Genomic DNA, 21794 nt, shown 5'->3' on the forward strand with positions numbered 1-21794 from the left:
CCCTAGGAGTAGAGGGAGCCTGGCTTGACTCCTGAGAATATCTGAGTTTGACCCTTGTTCAAGTCCTCCCAAATGTCACAGCCTCAGAAGTGCTTTCTGACACAAAGGAAACAGGAAGCAGTGCTAGCATGCATCAGATTCTTCAAAGCCTGCTGCTTGAATTCCCAAAGGCTCACTCTGATTTAATTTATTCCTTGGATGTGTAGATATCACCCTGCTTTCAGCTGTTTCTCTTAACCTAACCTAATTCTTAACTACACAACTGAAATGATTTTTGAAATAAAATCCTCCTTCCATATCCAAATTGCACCTCTTTTTTATGAATGGAATGAATGTGAAATGACATGATGGTGTGAGCAGTCTATGTTCCTGCATAGGCCTCTTTTTTAAAAATGAAAATCTCTTTAGAAAAAAATATTCTAAATATCAAGAAAAGAAGTTAGTGAACAAACTATCCTTTTTCTGAATACCAAATATCTAGTATAAACTTGAAATTTTTAGGGACATTTTGTAATAAAAGAATGTGTGAATAAATCTTGCATTAGCTTTTGTCTACTTCAGTTGCAAGTCTGCATTAACACTTTCCTCCCAGGTGAAAGCAAGTGGTATTTTCTTATCTAGTGTTTATAGAGGCAGAGATCACATCAAGAGAGTGAGAGGCCTTAGATAGCTTGAACTAAATTCATAGGAAACCTAATTGCACACATTCTATACTCTAATTCTATGAATGAAAATTTAATATGATATACACTTGTTAAAATCTGATATATACTTTTATTAACAACTCTTTTAATGTCAAGTGACCAGGAATTTATCAGAAATATGTGCATTGAATCCTATAGCCAAGGACAGAAAACAAATGGGAAATGCACCCTTATAAAACAGAACATGCTTCCATCAGGCTGCAGAATGGGCTCTGCTCTACTCTTAAGACTCAGGGTCAGAGAGAATCTGGAGAGACTCTAGAGTATAGCACCTTCCCTCATGCTCCTGACAGTTTTGTCTGAGTCATTTGTGACTACAGAAATGACCAGATGACTAGAAGATGGGTCTAGGAGAAAAAATAGGAGTGGATTTGGAAAAAATCTTCATGGAATACTTAAAGCTGCCTTCAGTTCCAGAAAAACCAAGCTTCTTTCTACTTTAAGACATTTATACATCCCTCTAAGTGGGAAGGTCTTGCCACCTCTCTGGTACAGAGAGTGTTAGTCACTCAGTCGTGTCCGACTCTGTGCGACCCCTTGGACTGTAGCCCGCCAAGCTCTTCTGTCCATGGGATTCTGCAGGCAAGAATACTGGAGTGGGTTGCCATTTTCTCCTCCAGGGGATCTTCCTGACCCAGGGATCAAACCCGGGTCTGCTGCATTGCAGGCAGATTCTTTACCCTCTGAGCCACCAGGGGAGTCTCTGACTGGTACAGGTGTCAGTCTATTATTATAAATATAAATAAAATGTTCTGAATTACTCTGTATTATAAATATTATGTTATATGAATAAATTGCATATTCTATAATATAAAATATTATAATTACATAAGTCTGTATTATAGAATTACAACTATTCTATATTATAAATGCAAAATAATAAATGGATTACTTACTCCCTGAAACCTTTTCTAAACTTCTCTCTCAACCCTCTGGGCTGCCCACCTAGGCATTTCAGCTTACACGGGATCACTGGCACTCTGTAGTGAGGAACTGAAGGTCAAGGTCCTTTCTAATCTCCAGCCGGAGACAAAGCTTTTCTCTGAGTAAGGCACTCACCAGTAAGTAGAAAAGGATTTGTTTTACAGTCTTTACATCTACTTGCCCCCCAAAGCCACTAAGATCTGAAGATTGAGCAATGTTTAGGTAAAAAGTAACTGATTTTTAGTATTAAACATGTATACTTTCATGGGACATACACACACATGCTACATGAACTTGCTCTGGATATGCCCAGTTCCAAAACAGTCACCATTTCTTGTGACGAGGATTAATAGAAATAGAGGGCATGCACTTTTAAGATGGACAGACCAACATCTAAATTTCTGCTCTTTCATGTTCAGTTATGAGGCTATAGGCAAATTCTGTCTCTCAGTTTCTTCATCTGAACCATGAACTCATGGTTCAGATGAAGAAACTGAGAGAGTTTAAGACATTTATACATCCCTCTGTCTGAACTGTTGTGAGGATCAAATGGGACAATGTGTAAGAAATGCCTATTATACTATATGCTCAATAAATTGTAGTTGTTCAGTCGCTCAGTCCTGTCTGACTCTTTGCGACCCCATGGACTGCAGCATGCCAGGCTTCCGTGTCTTTCACCGTCTCCCAGATCTTGTCCATTGAGTCAGTGATGCCATCCACCATCTCGTCCTCTGTTGTCCCCTTCTCCTCCCACCTTCAATCTTTCCCAGTATCACGGTCTTTTCTAATTGAGTTGGCTCTTCGCATCAGTTGGCCAAAGTATTGAAGTTTCAGCTTCAGTCCTTCCAATGAATATTCAGGGTTGATTTCCTTTAGGACTGACTGGTTTGATCTCCTTGCAGTCCAAGAGGCTCTCAAGAGTCTTCTCCAACACCTCAGTTCAAAAGTATCAATTATTTGGCACTCAGCCTTCTGTATGGTTCTACTCTCACATCCATACATGACTACTGGAAAAACCATAGCTTTGACTATATGGACCTTTGTTGGCAAAGTAATGTCTCTGCTTTTTAATATTTTTAATTAATGTCTCTGCTGTCTAGATTGGTCATAATTTTTCTTCCAAGGAGAAAACGTCTTTTAATTTCATGGCTGCAGTCACCATCTGCAGTGATTTTAGAGCCCAAGAAAATAAAGTCTGTCACTGTTTCCATTGTTTTCCCATCTCTTTGCCATGAAGTGATGGGACTGGATGCCATGATCTTAGTTTTTTAAATGTTGAGTTTTAAACCAGCTTTTTCACTCTTCTCTTTCACCTTCATCAGGAGGCTCTTTCAGTTCAGTTCAGTCGCTCAGTCGTGTCTGACTCTGCGACTCCATGAATCGCAGCATGCCAGGCCTCTCTGTCCATCACCAGCTCCCGGAGTTTACTCAAACTCATGTCCATCGAGTTGGTGATGCCATCCAGCCACCTCATCCTCTGTCATCCCCTTCTCCTCCTGCCTTCAATCCCTCCTAGCATCAGAGTCTTTTCCAATGAGTCAACTCTTCACATGAGGTGGCCAAAGTATTGGAGTTTCAGCTTCAGCATCAGTCCTTCCAATGAACACCCAGGACTGATCTCCTTTAGGATGGACTGGTTGGATCTCCTTGCAGTCCAAGGGACTCTCAAGAGTCTTCTCCAACACCACAGTTCAAAAGCATCAATTTTTCGGCGCTCAGCTTTCTTCACAGTCCAACTCTCACATCCATATATGACCACTGGAAAAACCATAGCCTTGACTAGATGGACCTTTGTTGGCAAAGTAATGTCTCTGCTTTTTAATATGCTATCTAGGTTGGTCATAACTTTCCTTCCAAGGAGTAAGCTCTTTAGTTCCTCTTCAATTTCTGCCATAGGGGTGGTATCATCTGCATATCTGAGGTTATTAATATTTCTCCCAGCAATCTTGATTTCAGCCTGTGCTTCATCCAGCCCAGCATTTCACACGATGTACTCTGCATATAAGTTAAATAAGCAGGGTGACAATATATGCCTTGATGTACTCCTTTCCCAATTCTGAACCAGTCTGTTGTTCCATGTCCGGTTCTAACAGTTGCTTCTGGACCTGCATACAGGTTTCACAGAAGGCAGATAAGGTGGTCTGGTATTCCTATTTCCTTTAGAATTTTTCACAGTTTGTTTTGATCCACACAGTCAAAGGCTTTAGCATAGTCAATGAAGTGGAAGTAGGTGTTTTCCTGAAATTCTCTTGCTTTTTCTATGATCCAACAGATGTTGGCAATTTGATCTCTGGGTTCCCTTGTCTTTTCTAAATCCAGCTTGAACTGAAATTTCTCAGTTCATGCACTGTTGAAATCTAGCTTGGAGAATTTTGAGCACTACCTTGTTATTGTATATGAAATGAGTGCAACTGTGTGGTAATTTGAACATTAATTGGTATTGTCCTTCTTTGGGATTGGAATGAAAACTGACTTTTCCCAGTCCTGTGGCCACTGCTGAGTTTTCCAAATTTGTGGCATATTGAGTGCAGCACTTTAACAGCATCATCTTTTAGGATTTGAAATAGCTCAGCTGGAATTCCATCACTTTTATTAGCTTTGTTCATGGTAATGCTTCCTAAAGTCCACTTGATTTCACATCCCAGAATGTCTGGCTCTAGGTGAGTGATCACACCATGGTGGTTATCTGGGTCATGAAGAATTTTTTTGTATAGTTCTTCTGTGTATTCGTGCCACCTCTTCTTAACCTCTCCTGCTTCTGTTAGGTCCTTACCATTCTGTGCTTTATTGTGACCATCTTTGCATGAAATGTTCCTTTGATATCTGTAAATGGTAGATGTTATTTTTATTCTGTGAGGAAGAATGGAAAGAGCATAACATTTGTTGGGTGCCTGCTATTTGCCATGCTTTGCATCTAGAGCTTTGCACATACCATCTCATTCTACAAACACACACACACAGAGTTAGGAAATAACTGTTAACAGATAATTTTTTAAGTTAAACTCATGACTCTCACAAATATGAGATGAACTAGTATCAAATTTTTTACTTTATTTAATGACAAAATTAGTAAGATACTAAAACTGATTTAAGGAGAATAAAAAAAAAAAACACACATATTTAGGCAACCAGGGCTTCCCTGGTGGACCAGATGGTAAAGAATCTGCCTGCTGTGCAGGAGATCTGAGTTCTATCCCTGGGTTGGGAAGATCCCCTGGAGAAGGGAATGGCTACCCACTCCAGTATCCTTGCCTGGATAATTCCATGGGTAGAGGAGCCTGGAGGGCTTTAATCCATGGGTTCACAAAATCTGTAAATAGCAGTATATGGATTCAAACATCTTTCATCATTCCAAAATTAGAGTGACTTTATTTGAAGTACTTGGATTTGTTTTCTTTTTATTTTTAGAGGATGAACAATCAATACATTCGTCGGGAAGTCTTCTGCTGTGAAACCTGTCATGAGCTCAAAAGCTTCTGGGAGAAGGAAATTAGCAAACAGACCTGTTACCGGGAACTGGAGGAAGATCGTCAGGGAAGGAGTGCCCTGAGAAAGTATGTGAATTGTTTTTTCACTGTTTTACAAGGGAGATTTCCCCAGAAATATACCAGATGTGAAGATGGAGAAGCTGAATTATTTTCATTACCTACTGTCCTCATTATGGAAATGTTGGATGCGATATTGTTAGGTCAGTGCAAGCCACAAATCAAAAGGAGAATAAGGCTTAGAAGGAAGGTGTTTATTATATTCACAGCTTTCAGAGAGAGTATCGCTGCATGCCATTCAGTGCCACAGGGGAAGCACCGGGTTTTGGCCAGGTGACAGAAGATGAAAGCAAGGGGTAAGTCTAAGTCAGAGCCTTTATTGGTGTTTCCAAGGAAAAGACAAGTCAAGGCAGAGTAAACAGCTTAGGATTGGCTAGTTTGAGTAATGCCCAGGGGTTTTGGGATTTATGGGTGGTCTCTAGTTGTCTTGTGCTTGTCCTGGCCCTGGGATGGTATAGGGCAGAAGAAATATGGCTTTATGTATGATAGAGAGATAAGGAGGTGGTAGGGGCCATAGACACAGGATTGGTTGACATGCAAAAGAAAGGGCTAGCCCTGGGAAGGGCAGCCTTCTGTGGCCATCAAGCTTTCTAAGATGTCAAAATATCATAAAATATAGAAAGTTACAGACATGATTTATTCATCTACTCATGCCACCATCTATATCAGGATTTCTCAACCTTTTAGCATTACTGACATTTATGGCCTTATAATTCTTTGTTAGTGGAGTGGCTGTCCTGTGCTTTGTAAGAAGTTTAGCAGTATCCCTTAAAACATTAGATGCTGGTAGGATTCCTTTCCCCCATTGTGACAACAAAAATTATCTTCCAACATTGCCATATGTCCCCTGGAGGACAAAGTCACCCCTGATTGAGAACCAATGATATAGATATGAACAAGCTTTTTTGGTATAAACAAAATTGAGTTTCTGTTATTTATATCTTAATGAACTGAAAAAATCTCTTCCTCACCCTGCCTCTGTTGCAATCCCCAGGACACAAGGTCACACTGAATTTCAGAGTTAGATCAACAGATGTGTATAAGTGTGAAAGATCCCACCTTTGAGATCCTACATATTAAGATCTGGGGTGGGGAGGATAATATGGTCTTCCCTTCACTGGCAGTTGAACTTGTTTTAGCTAAAGAGTCTGCTGAGAGGGGAACATTTATTTGTGTGAGAAGACATGTGTCACAGGTGTCAACATTGCTCTGACTAAGACGGCCAGCACTTGCCCTCACATGTGTAGTGCCTTGGAGCAGACAGATCAGCTCAGCTTTTCAGGGACTGTCTGAGTTCTCCACCACTGAAATGGGAATAGCCCAGCCACGCTGTCTGTTTGCTAAGATGCTCATTCACAAGTGTAATGGCATCTGTGTTCTGAGGGACAATGAGGCATGTGCCTCCATGTTTCTGAGTATGCTGAGCTAAAAACACATATAATTCACATGTATTGTGTTGCACCAACATTAACTTCTTAAAACCCTTCGTCAGCTCCTAAGGGGAAATAGCCTCTCAGTACCCAGAGAAATCAAAATCAAATGTCAGAATATTTGTTTATATATTGCTAATGTAACCATACAGTTTGAAACTTTGTCCTAGAATAATTATCTTCCAGAATACACTTGACCAGACCAATGAATGGCAATAAACACTTGGGTTCCTATTTCAGCCCCCTAAGTTATGACTTTCCAAAATGCATATATGTAAGTGACAAACACACACTTTAAAAAAACTTTTACCCTCCATTAAAAAAAGTGGCAAATGCAAGCCACTGTGCAATCAAGAAATGTTCTAAATGAGTGGTAGAAGACAAAAATCTAAAAAAAAAAAATTTCAAAAATTTTCACCAATGCCAGAGCCAATAATGCCTTCTGTTGCCAAGCTAAGCTAACCAGCAAGACCTTGTGCCAAATCTGGGTAGAGTGGAAACAGGTGTTTTACCATGGACATACTTATTAGCTCATGCCTATGGGTTCACTGATGGAGAGGCATGCAGCCAGAGCTGTGGGGAATCCATTTACCCTGGGAACACATGTGAGTTGAAGAGGTCCTGGAGATGAGATCACAAGGCAAAGTGGGTGGTCTCAGAACTAGAAATCCTCTTACTCTCTCTGAGTCTGGCTACAAAGAAGCAACAGCAGGTGTCAGTCCCCTGGAGAAGTAGAAAACGGGTTTGAAATAACTGTTGAGGCAATCTGAGAGAAGTCAAGCATGCTGTGGGAATAATGAGCAAATCTCCTAGTGTGTTGGGACAGTCCAGGTGTATGTATATCATTTTGTTATCATCATGTATTATGCTCCCTTTTATTTTCCAAAGTATCTCCATTTAGATGATAACTTACATGAACATCTAAGTCTAAATAACCAGGCTGAAACTATATTTGAGTAACTGTATAATACTTATACGAAAAAAATAATGTTTTAATGGAATAAGTATGACCTTCAAAATTCTTCAGAATTTATCAGAACTCACAATGTCAATATACATTAAATCTGGTTGACTTGTGTAACAAGAGGTGTTTATTAGTCCTCACCCCAAGACCATTCACCTTCCTTTGTTTTGATTCCTGCTTATCAGTTATGTCAACTATGCTGTGGTTTTGGGTTCTTCCTACCCAATCATTTCTTCTTTCCTCACCCCACCCCCCAGCCCCTGCTTTATTTTCCATAGGTAATTCCTTCAATTATGCTTCTTGGAGGACCCAAACTGACACATTTTTTTGGGCCTAGCAAGCATGTGATAGAAAAACACTAATTATATGCCCAACTGATCTCTGATTCTTAGGATTCTAGTTTAAGATTCACCACCCTCCTCACCAAACCCTGCTTTCTAGTCAAAACCCATACTAATCAAGCAGAATTTGTATTCCTAGATATTAATTACAACTCCTCCACAAATCATATGGATCTAGAACAATAAATAGTAGGTATTATTTGGTCTCCATTTGAAAAGTGAGGTCAATATTTCTAGGCTTAAGGGAAAAAAGTTCTCTTCAAGCTTTAATGTCTGTTTAATTATTCTTCTACTGTATCTGACTTTTTTTTAAGTATTTTTAAGTATTTTTTTTTAAGTATTATCTTTTTCATATTGACCTTTCTTACTACAGACTAAAAGGTCCATATACATACTGCCATTCACCAAATTACTGAGAGCACAAAGATTAAGGGAAGCAGCACAGTAATGAAAGATAGTGACCAGAAGGGGGAAGTTAACAGTATAAATACTCATAAAACAGGATTTAATGTGGATTTAGGTGGATAGTGGCGTCTATCATCCACCTGGTAATATATAGTGATATAGCTACTATAAAAAGTGAATAAATGTGTCATAAACCCCAGATTCCTAAATTCTGTTCCTATAATAAATTCATCATTCCAAATGTGTTCATTTGGGTACTCCAAGAAGCAGAGGGCAAGATGAAGTTAGATGAGTATGAGATTTACTGGGGGACACTCCTGTGAGAGAAAAATGGGAAGCAAGTTATGGTGTGCTGGTAAATATTTAACAACTACTTCTCTGTGGAGTATATGTATATACACACACACACACTCAACATTCAGAAAACTAGGACCATGGCGTCTGGTCCCATCACTTCATGGCAAATAGATGGGGAAACAATGGAAACAGTGACAGACTTTATTTTGGGGGGCTTCAAAATCACTGCAGATAGTGACTGCAGCCATGAAATTAAAAGACACTTGCTCCTTGGAAGAAAAGTTATGACCAACCTAGATAGCATATTATGAAGCAGAAACATCACTTTGCCAACAAAGGTCTGTCTAGTCAAAGCTTTTGTTTGTTTTTCTGGTATTGAGCTTCATGAGCTGCTTGTATATTTTGGAAATTAGTTCTTCGGCATTTGTTTCATTTGCTATTATTTTCTCCCATTATGAGAGTTGTCTTTTCACCTTGCTTATAGTTTCCTTCATAGTGAAAAGGCTTTTAAGTTTAATTAGGTGCCATTTATTTATTTTTGTTTTTATTTCCATTACTTTATTTTTCTTGGCTCCAAAATCACTGCAGATGGTGATTGCAGCCATGAAATTAAAAGACCTTACTCCTTGGAAGGAAAGTTATGGCCAACTTAGACAGCATATTAAAAAGCAGAGACATTACTTTGCCAACAAAGGTCCGTCTAGTCAAAGCTGTGGTTTTCCAGTGGTCATGTATGGATGTAAGAGTTAGACCATAAAGAAAGGTGAGCGCCGAAGAATCGATGCTTTGAACCGTGGTGTTGGAGAAGACTCTTGAGAGTCCCTTGGACTGCAAGGAGATCCAACCAGTTCATTCTAAAGGAAATCAGTCCTGAATATTCATTGGAAGGTCTGATGCTGAAGCTGAAACTCCAATACTTTGGCCACCTCATGCGAAGAGCTGAGTCATTTGAAAAGACCCTATTGCTGGGAATGATTGAAGGCAGGAGAAGAAGGGGATGACAGACGATGAAATTGTTGGATGGCATCACCGACTCAATGGACATGAGTTTGGGTAAACTCTGGGGGTTGGTGATGGATAGGGAAGCCTGGTGTGCTGCAGTCCATGGGGTCACAAAGAGCTGGACATGACTGAGCAACTGAACTGAACTGAACTGATATATATACACTTATATGTACATAGTTTATTATAAATTTACTGAGAAAAAGATGTACAACACAAATCTTTACAAACCATAAGAAAACATGCAATGCTTTTTAATACACATTTCATATAGCTAACAGATTCTCATAGCATCTTTCTATTGGCGTTTGCTAACCTTTGTGTCTATAGTCCACCTGTGATTGCAATTCAGCTATGATTTGATGAAACCAGACAAACAATAAATGCTAATTATTTTCAGCTTTCTGGGTCATATGCTCTTGTGTTGCAACTATTCAATTCTGCTACTGTGTGAAAGTAGTCACGGACAGTATGTCAACAAATGGGCAGGGCTATATTCTGATAAAAGTTTATTTACAAAAACAGGCAGTTGGCCAGCTGGATCTCTGAGCAACACATTTTCATGCTCACCACACAAAGGAAAAGTTAAAACCCCTTTAATTAATGATGAACCTACATGATACTGGGGCTTCACAGGTGGCACAGTGGTAAAGAATCTGACTGCCAATGCAGAAGACTCTAGAGACACAGTTTCAATCCCTGGGTTGGGGAGATCCCTTTGATAAGGAAATGGCAACCCTCTCCAGGGGATCTTCCTGATCCAGGAATGAGACTGGGGTCTCCTGCATTGCAGGTGGATTCTTTACCAACTGAATTACCAGGGAAGTCCATGTGTAAGGTCAGTTCAGTTCAGTTCAGTCGCTCAGTCGTGTCCAATTCTTTGTGACCCCATGAATCGCAGCACGCCTGGCCTCCCTGTCCATCACCAACTCCCGGCGTTTACTCAAACTCATGCCCATCGAGTCGGTGATGCCATCCAGCCATCACATGCCCACTAATGGAAAAGCATCAGTTACAAGTTTTATCTCCCCTTTCAAACTGGAAAATTATATCTTTGTGTCATTCATTCTATTTAAAGCTGAAGCAGAATGAGGATGATAACCAATGTCTTTACAGTATTCCCCCATGTCCCTAATTCTCTCAATATTTCAACTTTCAATCCTTGGTTGCTAATGTGCTTAAGCAACAACTACCACCAACCAACAGGCCAACATTCCAAATTCTTTCCATTCTCTCTTGAGCCCATAATTGAGCAGACTTTTAAGTAAGAAGTTTCCTGGAGACAGTTTGGTAATAGATGCCTAGAGCTTTCAAAATATTTATACCCTCAGACTTCCCTGGTGGTCCAATGGTTAAGAATCTCCCTGCCAATACAGGGGACCATGGGTTTGATCCCTGGTCTGGGAAGATTTCACATGCTTTCACAACTACTGAGCCCGCACCCTACAACTATAGAAGCCTGCATGCCTTAGAGTCTATGCTCTGCGACAAGAGAGACCACTGCAATGAGACTAGACAGTAGCCCCTGCTAGACACAACCAGAGAAAGCCTGAGCATAGCAATGATGACCCAGTGCAGTCAAAAATAAAAACAAATTAAAAAAAATTACACCCTCTCGTTATTCACCTCTGGGAATCTCTTCAATGAAAGTAGACTAGTATATAGAAAGAGTATTACATATTGTCATATTCATTTTAGCATTATTTACAAGACTGAAAAGTAAAGCTGAATCCAAGTTTTCTTTATTCTTTACTATATATTCTCATTTATCCATAATAATCATGCACTGCTTTAGCATTGTTATGAATTGTGCCTCCCACCCTGCAAATTTGTATGTGGAAGTCCTAACCCCCAGTCCTACCTCAGAGCGTGACTGTATTTGGAGATAGGGCCTTTAAAAAAGATGAGAGTTGAAATGAGGCCTTTTATGGTAATTCCCAGCCCAATCTAACTGTTGTTCTGATAAGAAGAGGTTTGATACACAAAGGGACACCAAGAATGCACAAACACAGAGAAAAGGCCATGTGAGGATGGATTAAGAAGGCCACCTGCATGCAAAGGAAAGAGGCCTTGGGAGAAATCAAACCTGCTGACACCTCCATCTCAAGCTTCCATCCTCTAAAACTATGAGACAATAAATGTCTGTTGTTTAAGCCAAACAATCTGTGTTATTTCTTTATGGCTGCCCTAGTAAATGAATAAAAGCATTTATCCAACTTAAGAAACTAACCAATTGTATACCTTGGAAAACCAGTGTCCTTCTCAGTTAGGCTCCTTGACATGCTCTCCAGAGGAAATAGCCATCAACAATTTCTCACATATGTCTCCCCAAAACTTTCCTTTTAATAAGCAACTAAATATGTGTGCTATATTTCTATGCAAAATGGGACCTATACAATCTTCACTATTCTGCAACTTCCTTTGTTAACTTACTCTCTCTTGAAAGTTTTTCTATATTAACATTTTCAGTTCTTCTTTAATGTTTTCTACTGTAATGACGTGACAATCAATTTAACCAATCACCTTGAAGGACATTTAAGTTGTTTTTCATTTTGGGACTTTTCAGTTAATGTTGCAATAAGAATAGTTATACATACATTTTTCATACATGGATAATATTATGGGATAAGTTCATAGAAATTAAGATGTTTTGTCAAAGGATGAATGTTTAAAATATTGACAACTATTGCTCTCTTGTCTTGCAAAGAGGTTGTTTTAGTTTAAACTTCCACTCAAGCGTGGGAATGCCAAATTTTACTGTCACTCATTCTCTGTGTTGTCAAACTTTTAATCACTTTTAATCTAACAGGTGAAAATGGCATCTCACTGTTTTAAACTGATTTTAATTAATTACAAGTTTGGTTGAGATTTTTTTTTTTTTCCATTGGGTTGAGATCTTTTCATATACATAGGAACTAGCTGGATTTTTTTTTTTTAACTGTCTGTAGATGTTTATTCTACTCCATGTAACAAAGCTATGAAATTCCATGTTTAAATGTACAGTGATATAATACTTTACAATATAAAATACAATTTACAGAAATTTCTATCAAGTAAACCTAAAGAAACACACTTGATTTTTTACATTTGGTTGTATTTAAATTAGAAAATTTTTGTTTTACATGTAAAAAAAAAACTTCACATCACATTAGTTGAGATCTTTTCATGTGCATAGGAACTAGCTGGATTTTTTTTCTAAGGAAACTATATTTATATATGTATAGCTTGTGCCTGTTAGATTATAGACTTTCTTTTTCTTAATTGATTTATATGTCTGCATTTCTTTTCTTTTTGTATACAGATCTATGAGTCTGGCAAATGCTCAGAATCACATAATCACCACAGTCAAAATATAGAATAATTCCATCACTCTGAAAAAATCCCCTTATGCTTCTGCTTTGGGTCAACCTCTGTGCCAATTTCCAGTCCACAGCAACCACTGATCTATTCTACTTCACTATAGTTTTGCCTTTTCCAGAATGTCATAAATGAATTATACAGTATGTAGTCTTTTATGCCTGGTTCTTTTCATTGAGCACAATGTACTTGGGATTTCTTCTTCTAGTGTGTATCAATTGTGTGTATCCATTCCTTCTCATTGATGAGTACTTTTCTGTGGTAGGAATGTATCATAACTTGGTGATCCACTCCCCCACTGAAGTACACTTAGGTTATTTCCAGGTTTTGGTGACTATAAATAAAGTGCTATAAACATTTACATACAGATTTCTATGTGAACATAAATTTCTATTTGTCTTGAGTAAACTCTCAGGATTGAGATTACTGGGTCATATGGTTAACATACGGTTAACTGTGTAAGAAACTGTTTTACAAACTGACTGCACCATTTTGCATTTTAATAACAATGTAAGAAAATTCCAATTACTCAGAATCTTGACTAATGCTTGGTGTGAGTTTTTTTGTGAAGGTTTTTTTGGTTTGGTGGGTGAAGGTTGAATTTTAGTTTTGCCGGGGGAGGTGTAGAGAGACAGAGTTGGCTTTGTTTTTGTTTTGGTCTTTCTGTCAAGTGAGTGATACCTCATCGTGGTTTTAATTTGTATTTTCCTAATTATATTGAGCATCTTTTATCTGTTTATTTGCCACTCATCCTAATTATGTTGAGTATGTCTTATGGGTTTATTTGCCACTCATATAACTTCTTTAGAAAAATGGCCATTCAAATATTTTATCCGTTATATTATTTTCTTATTATTGAGTTTGAAATATTATATTGTCTAGAAACAAGTCTCTTATCAGACATGTTAGGTGCAAATACTGTTAATGGCTTGTCTTTTATTCTCTTCACAGTATCTTTCACAGAGCAAATGTTTTAATTTTGATAAAGTCCCAAATTTTCTCTTCTTTTATGAATCATGCTTTTTTGTGTTGTATATAAGAATTTTTCCCTGATCCCAAGACCATGAAGATATTGTTTTTTTGGCTTTGTTGTTGAAGCCTTAGTCTTACTTACCTTCAAGTCTATGATCCATTTTTAGTTAATTTTGTATAAGATGTGGAGTGTGGGTCAAGGGCCATGTTGTTTTTAATATGGATGTATAATGTTCCAGTACCATTTTTTCAAAAGCTATCCTTCGTGCCAGGTGGCTCAGTGGTAAAGAACCTGCCTGCCAATGCAGGAGATGTGAGTTTGATCCTTGGGTTGGGAAGATCCCTTGGAGGAGGAAATGACAACCCACTCCAGTATTATTGCTGGGAAAATCCCATGAACAGAGCCTGGTGGGCTACAGTCCATGGGGTCACAAAGAGGTGGACGTAACTGAGTGACTCAGCGCTCACACATTCTTCCTCCATTGAGTTGTCTTTGTCGCTGATCAAAAATCAATTGTCTGTGTTTGTGTGTATTTATATCTATACTCTCTATTGTGTTCTATGATCCGTTTGTTCCTTCCCTGATGCTACACTGTTTTGATGATGGTAGCTTTATTTTAAGCCTCGTAAGTCACATAGTATATATCCTCCAACTTTCTTCTACTTTAAAATTGTTTTGCTAATCAACTTCTCTTGCCTTTCCATATAAAATTTAGAATCAGCTTGTTTATAGCTACAGAAAATTCCTGCTGGGATTTTGATTGATATTACACTGAATCCACATATGGATTTTGGAAGGAGTAAATTTTGGAGAAAACTACACATTCATAGACTGTTCATTACTCTTATTATTTTCTTCATTAATTTGTAAAAAAAAAAAATTGTTTCTCTTAAAAATATTCTTCAGAAGAAAATAAACTTCACTGGACCAGCAGATGTGGAAACAAATGCAATAACCATGAATATTGTTTCTTCTCCTCAGGCTCAGAGAAGAATGGAAGCAGAGACTGGAGAAGAGGCTGAGGATGTTGGACAATCCTGATGGAAAGGAAAAGCAGGAAAACACTGTGGGCTGAGAGCTTCCGGCTTCATCCACTTCAAAGATAACAAACCACCAAGGGCACTTTTCTAGGAGAAAAACTAACACCCAAGTTATGTTGACTTACTCAGCAGGACACTCTTTATTTGCTCTCCCATTTGTGAAGGGATTTACATGTGAAACCTCCCCTAGTGCTAATGGGACTCTTTATCCATCTCAATCCTCCCTGTCACAGAGGACAGGATGACCGCCAATGGGATATGAAGCTTGGGGTATCTAATATAAAAATCTCTTGGAATTAGCACTTCCAAGTTTCAAAGATCCACGTAATGTACTTTATTTCCACATTTTCTTCTCATTTTGAAATCTGAATATTTTATTCAAGCTTACCAGGGGCAATTACTGTTTGGGAACCTGGCTTCCCTAAGTATTCTGCAAAAACAGAGTCATACAATCTTTTTTCCTGTCCCCACCCCGCCCCCCTTTTTTAAATGAAGACAGAAATGCTACTACTAACAGAAAGAAAGCTAAAGAAATTATTCTTATAAAAAGAATAATTTTTAACATTATGATTTGAAAATGAACTGAACTAAATTATTTTCTCCTCATACAAATTTTTATAAACTTTTAAGTAGAAGCATGCAGTGAAAGTAGGACAATGTTAATAAACTTGGTTGTTGTGTCCTCAATGGTGTGTGTCCTGTGTTAACTCCCTCATGCCTGTCATGGTTAGTTCTCTGACGCTCTAGCAAGTGTCAGCTCCAGCTGCCTTTAGACACATTTGGGAATTTAAAGTCACTTTCACGGAAGCCTCCTCTTGGGCCCAGACATGATCATGGTCACAGATCAGGAGGGATTCTGTCAGTCACAGGAACTAGGGCTCCTCCAGTCCTCTACCCAGGGATTCCTCACTGCGAACAAGAGCAGTGCGAAAAGCCCCAGCCAGCCAAAGAGCCCAGATGGCCAGAGGGACCCAGAGAATGACACGCACGGTGTTGGGGAGGGTATCACAGCACTCACAGATGCTATGGGGTGGCATAAACTTCTGCCACTGCAGAACTAAAAGAGATCCTATGGCTAAGGGGGTCACAGGGTGGCAAGAGGGCTAGAGAGGTGATTCCACAATCCCTCAGTTATGAGATCCAGAGTACATGCTCAAAGCCTTGCTATAGGCTCTTATCCAATTCAGATATGACTAAATGAAGTAAAAGTCACTCAGTTGTGTCTGACTCTGCAGCCCCATGGACTATAGAGTCCATGGAATTCTTTAGGCCAGAATACTGGAGTGGGTCGCCTTTCTCTTCTCAAGGGGATCGTCCCAACCCAGGGATTGAACCCAGGTGTCCCACATTGCAGGCGGATTCTTTACTAGCTGAGCCACAAGGGAAGCCCAAGAATACTGGAGTGGGTAGCCTATCCCTTCTCCAGCAGATCTTCCCAACCCAGGATCTCCTGCCTTGCAGGCGGATTCTTTACCGACTGAGCTATCAGGAGGCCCAGATACAACTAATAAGCTGTAAATTACAGCTGGGAAAATTTGAGCAAAGTTTGGGGAAAGAGGCTAATAATAAAATGAAAATTTAGTAAGGACAGAGAGCCATGGGAATAAATATCAGAATACCTAACCACATCGGAGGGTCAGAGAAAGCCCCTTGAGACACTGATGTTTAAGCTGAGGCCTATAAAAATGAGTAAGAGTCATGCAGAAGAAAAGAAACAGCATGAAAGAAGAACTAAAGAGGAGCAGTAGGACTGCAGGGTAGAGGAGGACTGAGGGTCCTGGGAAGTGATGAACTGGGAAATATGTGTCTATAACCCAGGATGAAGAGGGCAACTATTTTATAGGAGGGTGGAGATGTGAGCAGGGACCTCTGGAGCCCAAGCTAAAGATTCTGTATTGATCCACAGGGAATTAGAAAGACCTTGACAGGTAGTGAAATGAACAGATTAGATTTGCATTTATAATTTTTTTGAATTTTGTGTATACATATATATGTGTGTCTAATTTTATAGAGGTACATAAATATACATGCTGATATGATTTTATTACAGTTTTTAAGTTCAGTCGCTCAGTCATGTCTGACTCTTTGCGACCCCATGAATCGCAGCACGCCAGGCCTCCCTGTCCATCACCAACTCCCGGAGTTTACTCAAACTCATGCCCATCGAGTTGGTGATGCCATCCAGCCACCTCATCCTCTGTCATCCCCTTCTCCTCCTGCCCCCAATCCCTCCCAGCATCAGGGTCTTTTCCAGTGAGTCAACTCTTCGCATGAGGTGGCCAAAGTATTGGAGTTTCAGCTTCAGCATCAGTCCTTCCAGTGAACACCCAGGACTGATCTCCTTTAGGATGGACTGGTTGGATCTCCTTGCAGTTCAAGGGACTCTCAAGAATCTTCTCCAACACCACAGTTCAAAAGCATCACTTCTTCAGTGCTCAGCTTTCTTCACAGTCCAACTCTCACATCCATACATGACCACTGGTAAAACCATAGCCTTGACTAGATGGACCTTTGTTGGCAAAGTAATGTCTCTGCTTTTTAATATGCTATCTAGGTTGGTCATAACTTTCCTTCCAAGGAGTAAGCGTCTTTTAATTTCATGGCTGCAATCACCATCTGCAGTGATTTTGGAGCCCCAAAAATAAAGCCTGACACTGTTTCCACTGTTTCCCCATCTATTTGCTATGAAGTGATGGGACCAGATGCCATGATCTTAGTTTTCTGAATGTTGAGCTTTAAGCCAACTTTTTCACTCTCCTCTTTCACTTTCATCAAGAGGCTTTTTAGTTCCTCTTCACTTTCTGCCATAAGGGTGTTGTCATCTGCACATCTGAGGTTATTGATACTCCTCCTGGCAATCTTGATTCCAGCGTGTGCTTTGTCCAGCCCAGCGTTTCTCAGGATGTACTCAGTTCCTCATCAGGGAGAGAAAAAAAGAGTACAGTACGTATAGATAGACACATAGGTAGACTCAAAGAGAGAGTCATGCCCTTGTGATAGTTTGTCATTTATATGAGTCATTTCTTCCAGGTTTCCTTTGGCCAGTCATTCTGTACACCGGTTCTGAGTCTGCATTTGATATATCTCAGGACCCTTCTATGTGTGCACACACATCTCTCAGCCAAGATGGACTCCAGGGAAGAGGACTATAGGTAGCTTGGCATCACTCCCCTTTTTACTTCCAAGGAGTTTCCTAGTCAGAAGATCTCCCTGACTTTTAGAATGAGAAATACGTGGTCTCTTATCTCTTATCTTGGCAGGCCCAGCCTCCTCTCTAGATTGTCCTGCTATTGATATTTTGGAGTTCCTGTCCACAGGGAATGAACTCCAATTGCTCACACTGGGGAATGCATCTACCTTCTGCCTCAGTCAGAATCATCTAGAAAACTTTTATTAAAGTTTATGGATCCCTGGACTCCACCCCCAGAGATCCTAATTCTGTTGGTCTAGTATGGCGCTCAGGAATTACTGCATTTTCATTTGAATGACCCAGGATATTCTGATGCTTAGCCAGACCTGGGAATGACTTCTCCCGAGGGCACAGGATTGAGTGGAGAAAGACATACAAAACTGAACCAGTCAGCAAGGTGTACACTAGGTCTCTAAAACTTGGTCATCCGGAACAGCTGAAACTTTGTACCATCTTTCCATTTCCTCCAGGCTCCAGCCCTTGGCAACCACTGTGGTGAATTGTGTATCTGAAATTTGCTCAAAGAGTAGACTTTAAGTGTTCTCAGCATACATCAGTTCAGTTCAGTTCAGTTGCTCAGTTGTGTCCGACTCTTTGCGACCCCATGAATCGCAGCACACCAGGCCTCCCTGTCCATCACCAACTCCTGGAGTTTACTCAAACTCATGTCCATCGAGTCGGTGACCCATCCAGCCATCTCATCCTCTGTCATCCCCTTCTCCTCCTGCCCTCAGTCTTTCCCAGCGTCAGGGTCTTTTCCAATGAGTCAGCTCTTCGCGTGAGGTGGCCAAAGTACTGGAGTTTCAGCTTCAGCATCAGTCCTTCCAATGAACACCTAGGATGATCTCCTTTAGGATGGACTGGTTGGATCTCCTTGCAGTCCAGTGGACTCTCAAGAGTCTTCTCCAAGCATACATACACATACAAAATAAGGCAACTAAGTGAGATGATGGAAATATTAATTAGCTTGGCTGTGGTAATCATTTCACAAATTATATATGTATCAAATCATTATGTTGTATATCTTAAATACATATAATTTGTCAATTTTATTTTAGGATAGAGGGATGGAAACTGAATCAACATGGTAAGGCCACAAGAAAGTCATAAGGATCCAGCTTGAAAGAAGCATGGAGGTCTCACAGAGAGGTCGAGATCAGGCCTTCAAGGATGGGGAACAGCATTCCTGAGGAATGAGCTTTTAGCTGGAGAGATGCCTTGGGGTTAAATGAGGAGGCCCTTAAAATGCTGGCTAAGGAGCTGATGAGTCTCCAAAGTTGATGAGTCTCCAATGGCAATGGAGACTCATCAAAGGTTTTTGAGCAGGGCAGTAACTTGCTAAGAACTTGTCTTAGTGACTGATAAAACAATCCTGGCAGTGGTGTGGAAAATGCACTCCACAGATGCTAGGGATTGTCTTTATTAAAACTATGTTTATCCAAATAATTTGATTTGGAAAGTGTACCCTTTATGAGATCTCCACTTCATTCAAGGTGAGTGAAAGTACAAATAAGAATGTGGCCTTAAGTGATAAACTATAGAGAACAAAGCATGACTAATTTGCCTTATGCTTTGACTTAAAACAAACACCTTTAAACATACAGTTTTTTATTTCAAAATTAATTAGCACATTTCCTTTAATCACTCTGTGTCATGTGATGTGTTATGTGAAACATAAACTGAATATGGTAAAATCTTGAATTTCACCAGATTAGAGATGAACACCACTCAAAAAGGCTTTACTGGGAAAAAAAAAAAAGGCCTTACTGAATTTAAACCACAGCTTCATGTATGACTGATAAGTAGCTATAAAAGGTCTTCTTGTCTTTGGACAAACAATTTATTATCAGTGACAGAAGAAATGAAAGCAGAAGTTATCTCTTTTCACAAAGCAATTAAGTGGTAAAATTGTGAAGAGCTCTCAACATCCAGATCAGTGCCGAAGCCCTCAGACTGACTATTTTTTTGGTGCAGACTACCTGAAATATGTGTCCAGCCAGTAGACAACATGGAACATAAAGGCTTTGCTACCGGAGACATGGGGGATGGGAGTGGAGTGGGGAGTGGACACTGCTTAAAAAGATTTACTGTCCTACACATTCAGGTAAGATGAGCCCAGTGACTTTTGGATAAATCAAAGGATTGTTTGTAACACTGGGCCACCTCCCCACAAAACACCATGAGCACTGAAGCACAGTTGAAGTGCAGGTGAGGAGCAAGGCCTTCCCCAGAGGAAGACCATGACAGACTAGGGTACATTGACATGACAAGAGAGGGTACATTAGGAATGAGGCCAATAGTTTAAACATTGTTTATTTGGGGTTGATACCAAAATATGTTATAGTTCCTCCCACAAGGAACATTCTCTTGTCTTCAGATACTTCCTTGATGCCCAGGGTGTCACTCTAGTGCAATAAACACAGGCTGGCTCCTTAAAAGTCCATTCATCCTCAGGGAGGTGGTACAACTCCTGAGAAGCCCTGCATGAAAGAGAACTCCTTCACCTGATCGCAACTGGTAGTGAGTCTTTCCAGTCTTTTCTCACAACCAGTATCTCCTGATAGTCAGACAAATGATGGTAAAAGGCTTTTAAAAAATGCTTCATAGATGTGTATAAGTATTTATGTGCATGTGTACATCCTCAGTCACTCAGTTGAGGCATTCAGTCATGTCTGGTTCTTTGTGACCCCATGGACTGTAACCCGTCAGGTTCCTCTGTCCATGGAATTTTCTAGTCAAGAACGCTGGAGTCAGTTGTCATTTCCTACTCAAGGGGATCTTCCCAACCCAGGGATCAAACCCACATTTCCTATATTGGCAGGAAGGTTCTTTACCACTGAGCCACCTGAGAGGAAAGATAGCTTTTTTCTTTTTTTTTTTAAATAAATGGTGCTGGTACATCTCCTGCATCTTCTGTGTTAGATTTTTTTTTTACCACTGAGCCACATGAGAAGCCCATAAGTATTTGTATATATTGGTTAAAAAAAAAAAAAACTGGGTGAGATTTATAAATGTTTATACATATTTATTTAAGTAAAAGAAAGTGAGCACATTTTAAAAAAAATGTTAAACAAATAACAAGACAGATGGTACATAGATATGTTAGAACAGTGTCTGTGATGTTGGAACAGTGAAGGTTTGGGACCCTTCCCCAGTGTAAAACCAAGAGAGGAGATCCCTATTGTTCTGATCTGATCCTTGTCTATGAAAAGTCCCGGTCACTCCAGAGCACTAAACAGGTGTTGGCAGGGGTACATTTATTTCAGTGTACAGCTGATTCTTGAACAACACAGGTTTGAACTCTACTCAGTTATACTCAGATTTTTTTCAATAAATGTGTATTGTAGCACTACATGACCTGCAGTTGGTTGAATCCCTACATGCATAACCACAGATATAGAGGGCCAACTGTAAAGTTATAAGTGGATTTTCAACTGCAGGGAGTCTGGACCATATCCCCCACATTATTCAAATGTCAACTGTATTAAAAATTAAAATAGTAGCTTATACCCATGGTTAAGACAAAAGTTCACAGTATACTGAGGAAGTTCCCTCACAGAGCTTTTCCTCAGAAGCTCCCACAGCACAGGAAGGTGAGTGAGCTGCGAGAGCAGGGAAGCCT

At 39.7% G+C, this 21794-nt stretch overlaps 1 protein-coding gene across 2 annotated transcripts in view; it reads left to right on the top strand.

Annotated features, from left to right (window-relative positions):
- Positions 1–15602, top strand: part of FAM240B (family with sequence similarity 240 member B) — a 68732-nt gene extending 53130 nt beyond the window's left edge. For both annotated transcript variants that reach the window (XM_043870577.1, XM_043870578.1), the window contains 2 exons: positions 5037–5182; positions 14924–15602. In XM_043870577.1, coding sequence (XP_043726512.1) covers positions 5037–5182; positions 14924–15017 — 240 coding nt within the window. In that variant the 3' untranslated portion in view covers positions 15018–15602. The remainder of the gene's footprint in view (positions 1–5036; positions 5183–14923) is intronic.
- Positions 15603–21794: the final 6192 nt, after the last annotated feature.

This window comes from Cervus elaphus, chromosome 16, assembly GCF_910594005.1.
Source record: "Cervus elaphus chromosome 16, mCerEla1.1, whole genome shotgun sequence".
Classification (NCBI taxonomy): Eukaryota; Metazoa; Chordata; class Mammalia; order Artiodactyla; family Cervidae; genus Cervus; species Cervus elaphus.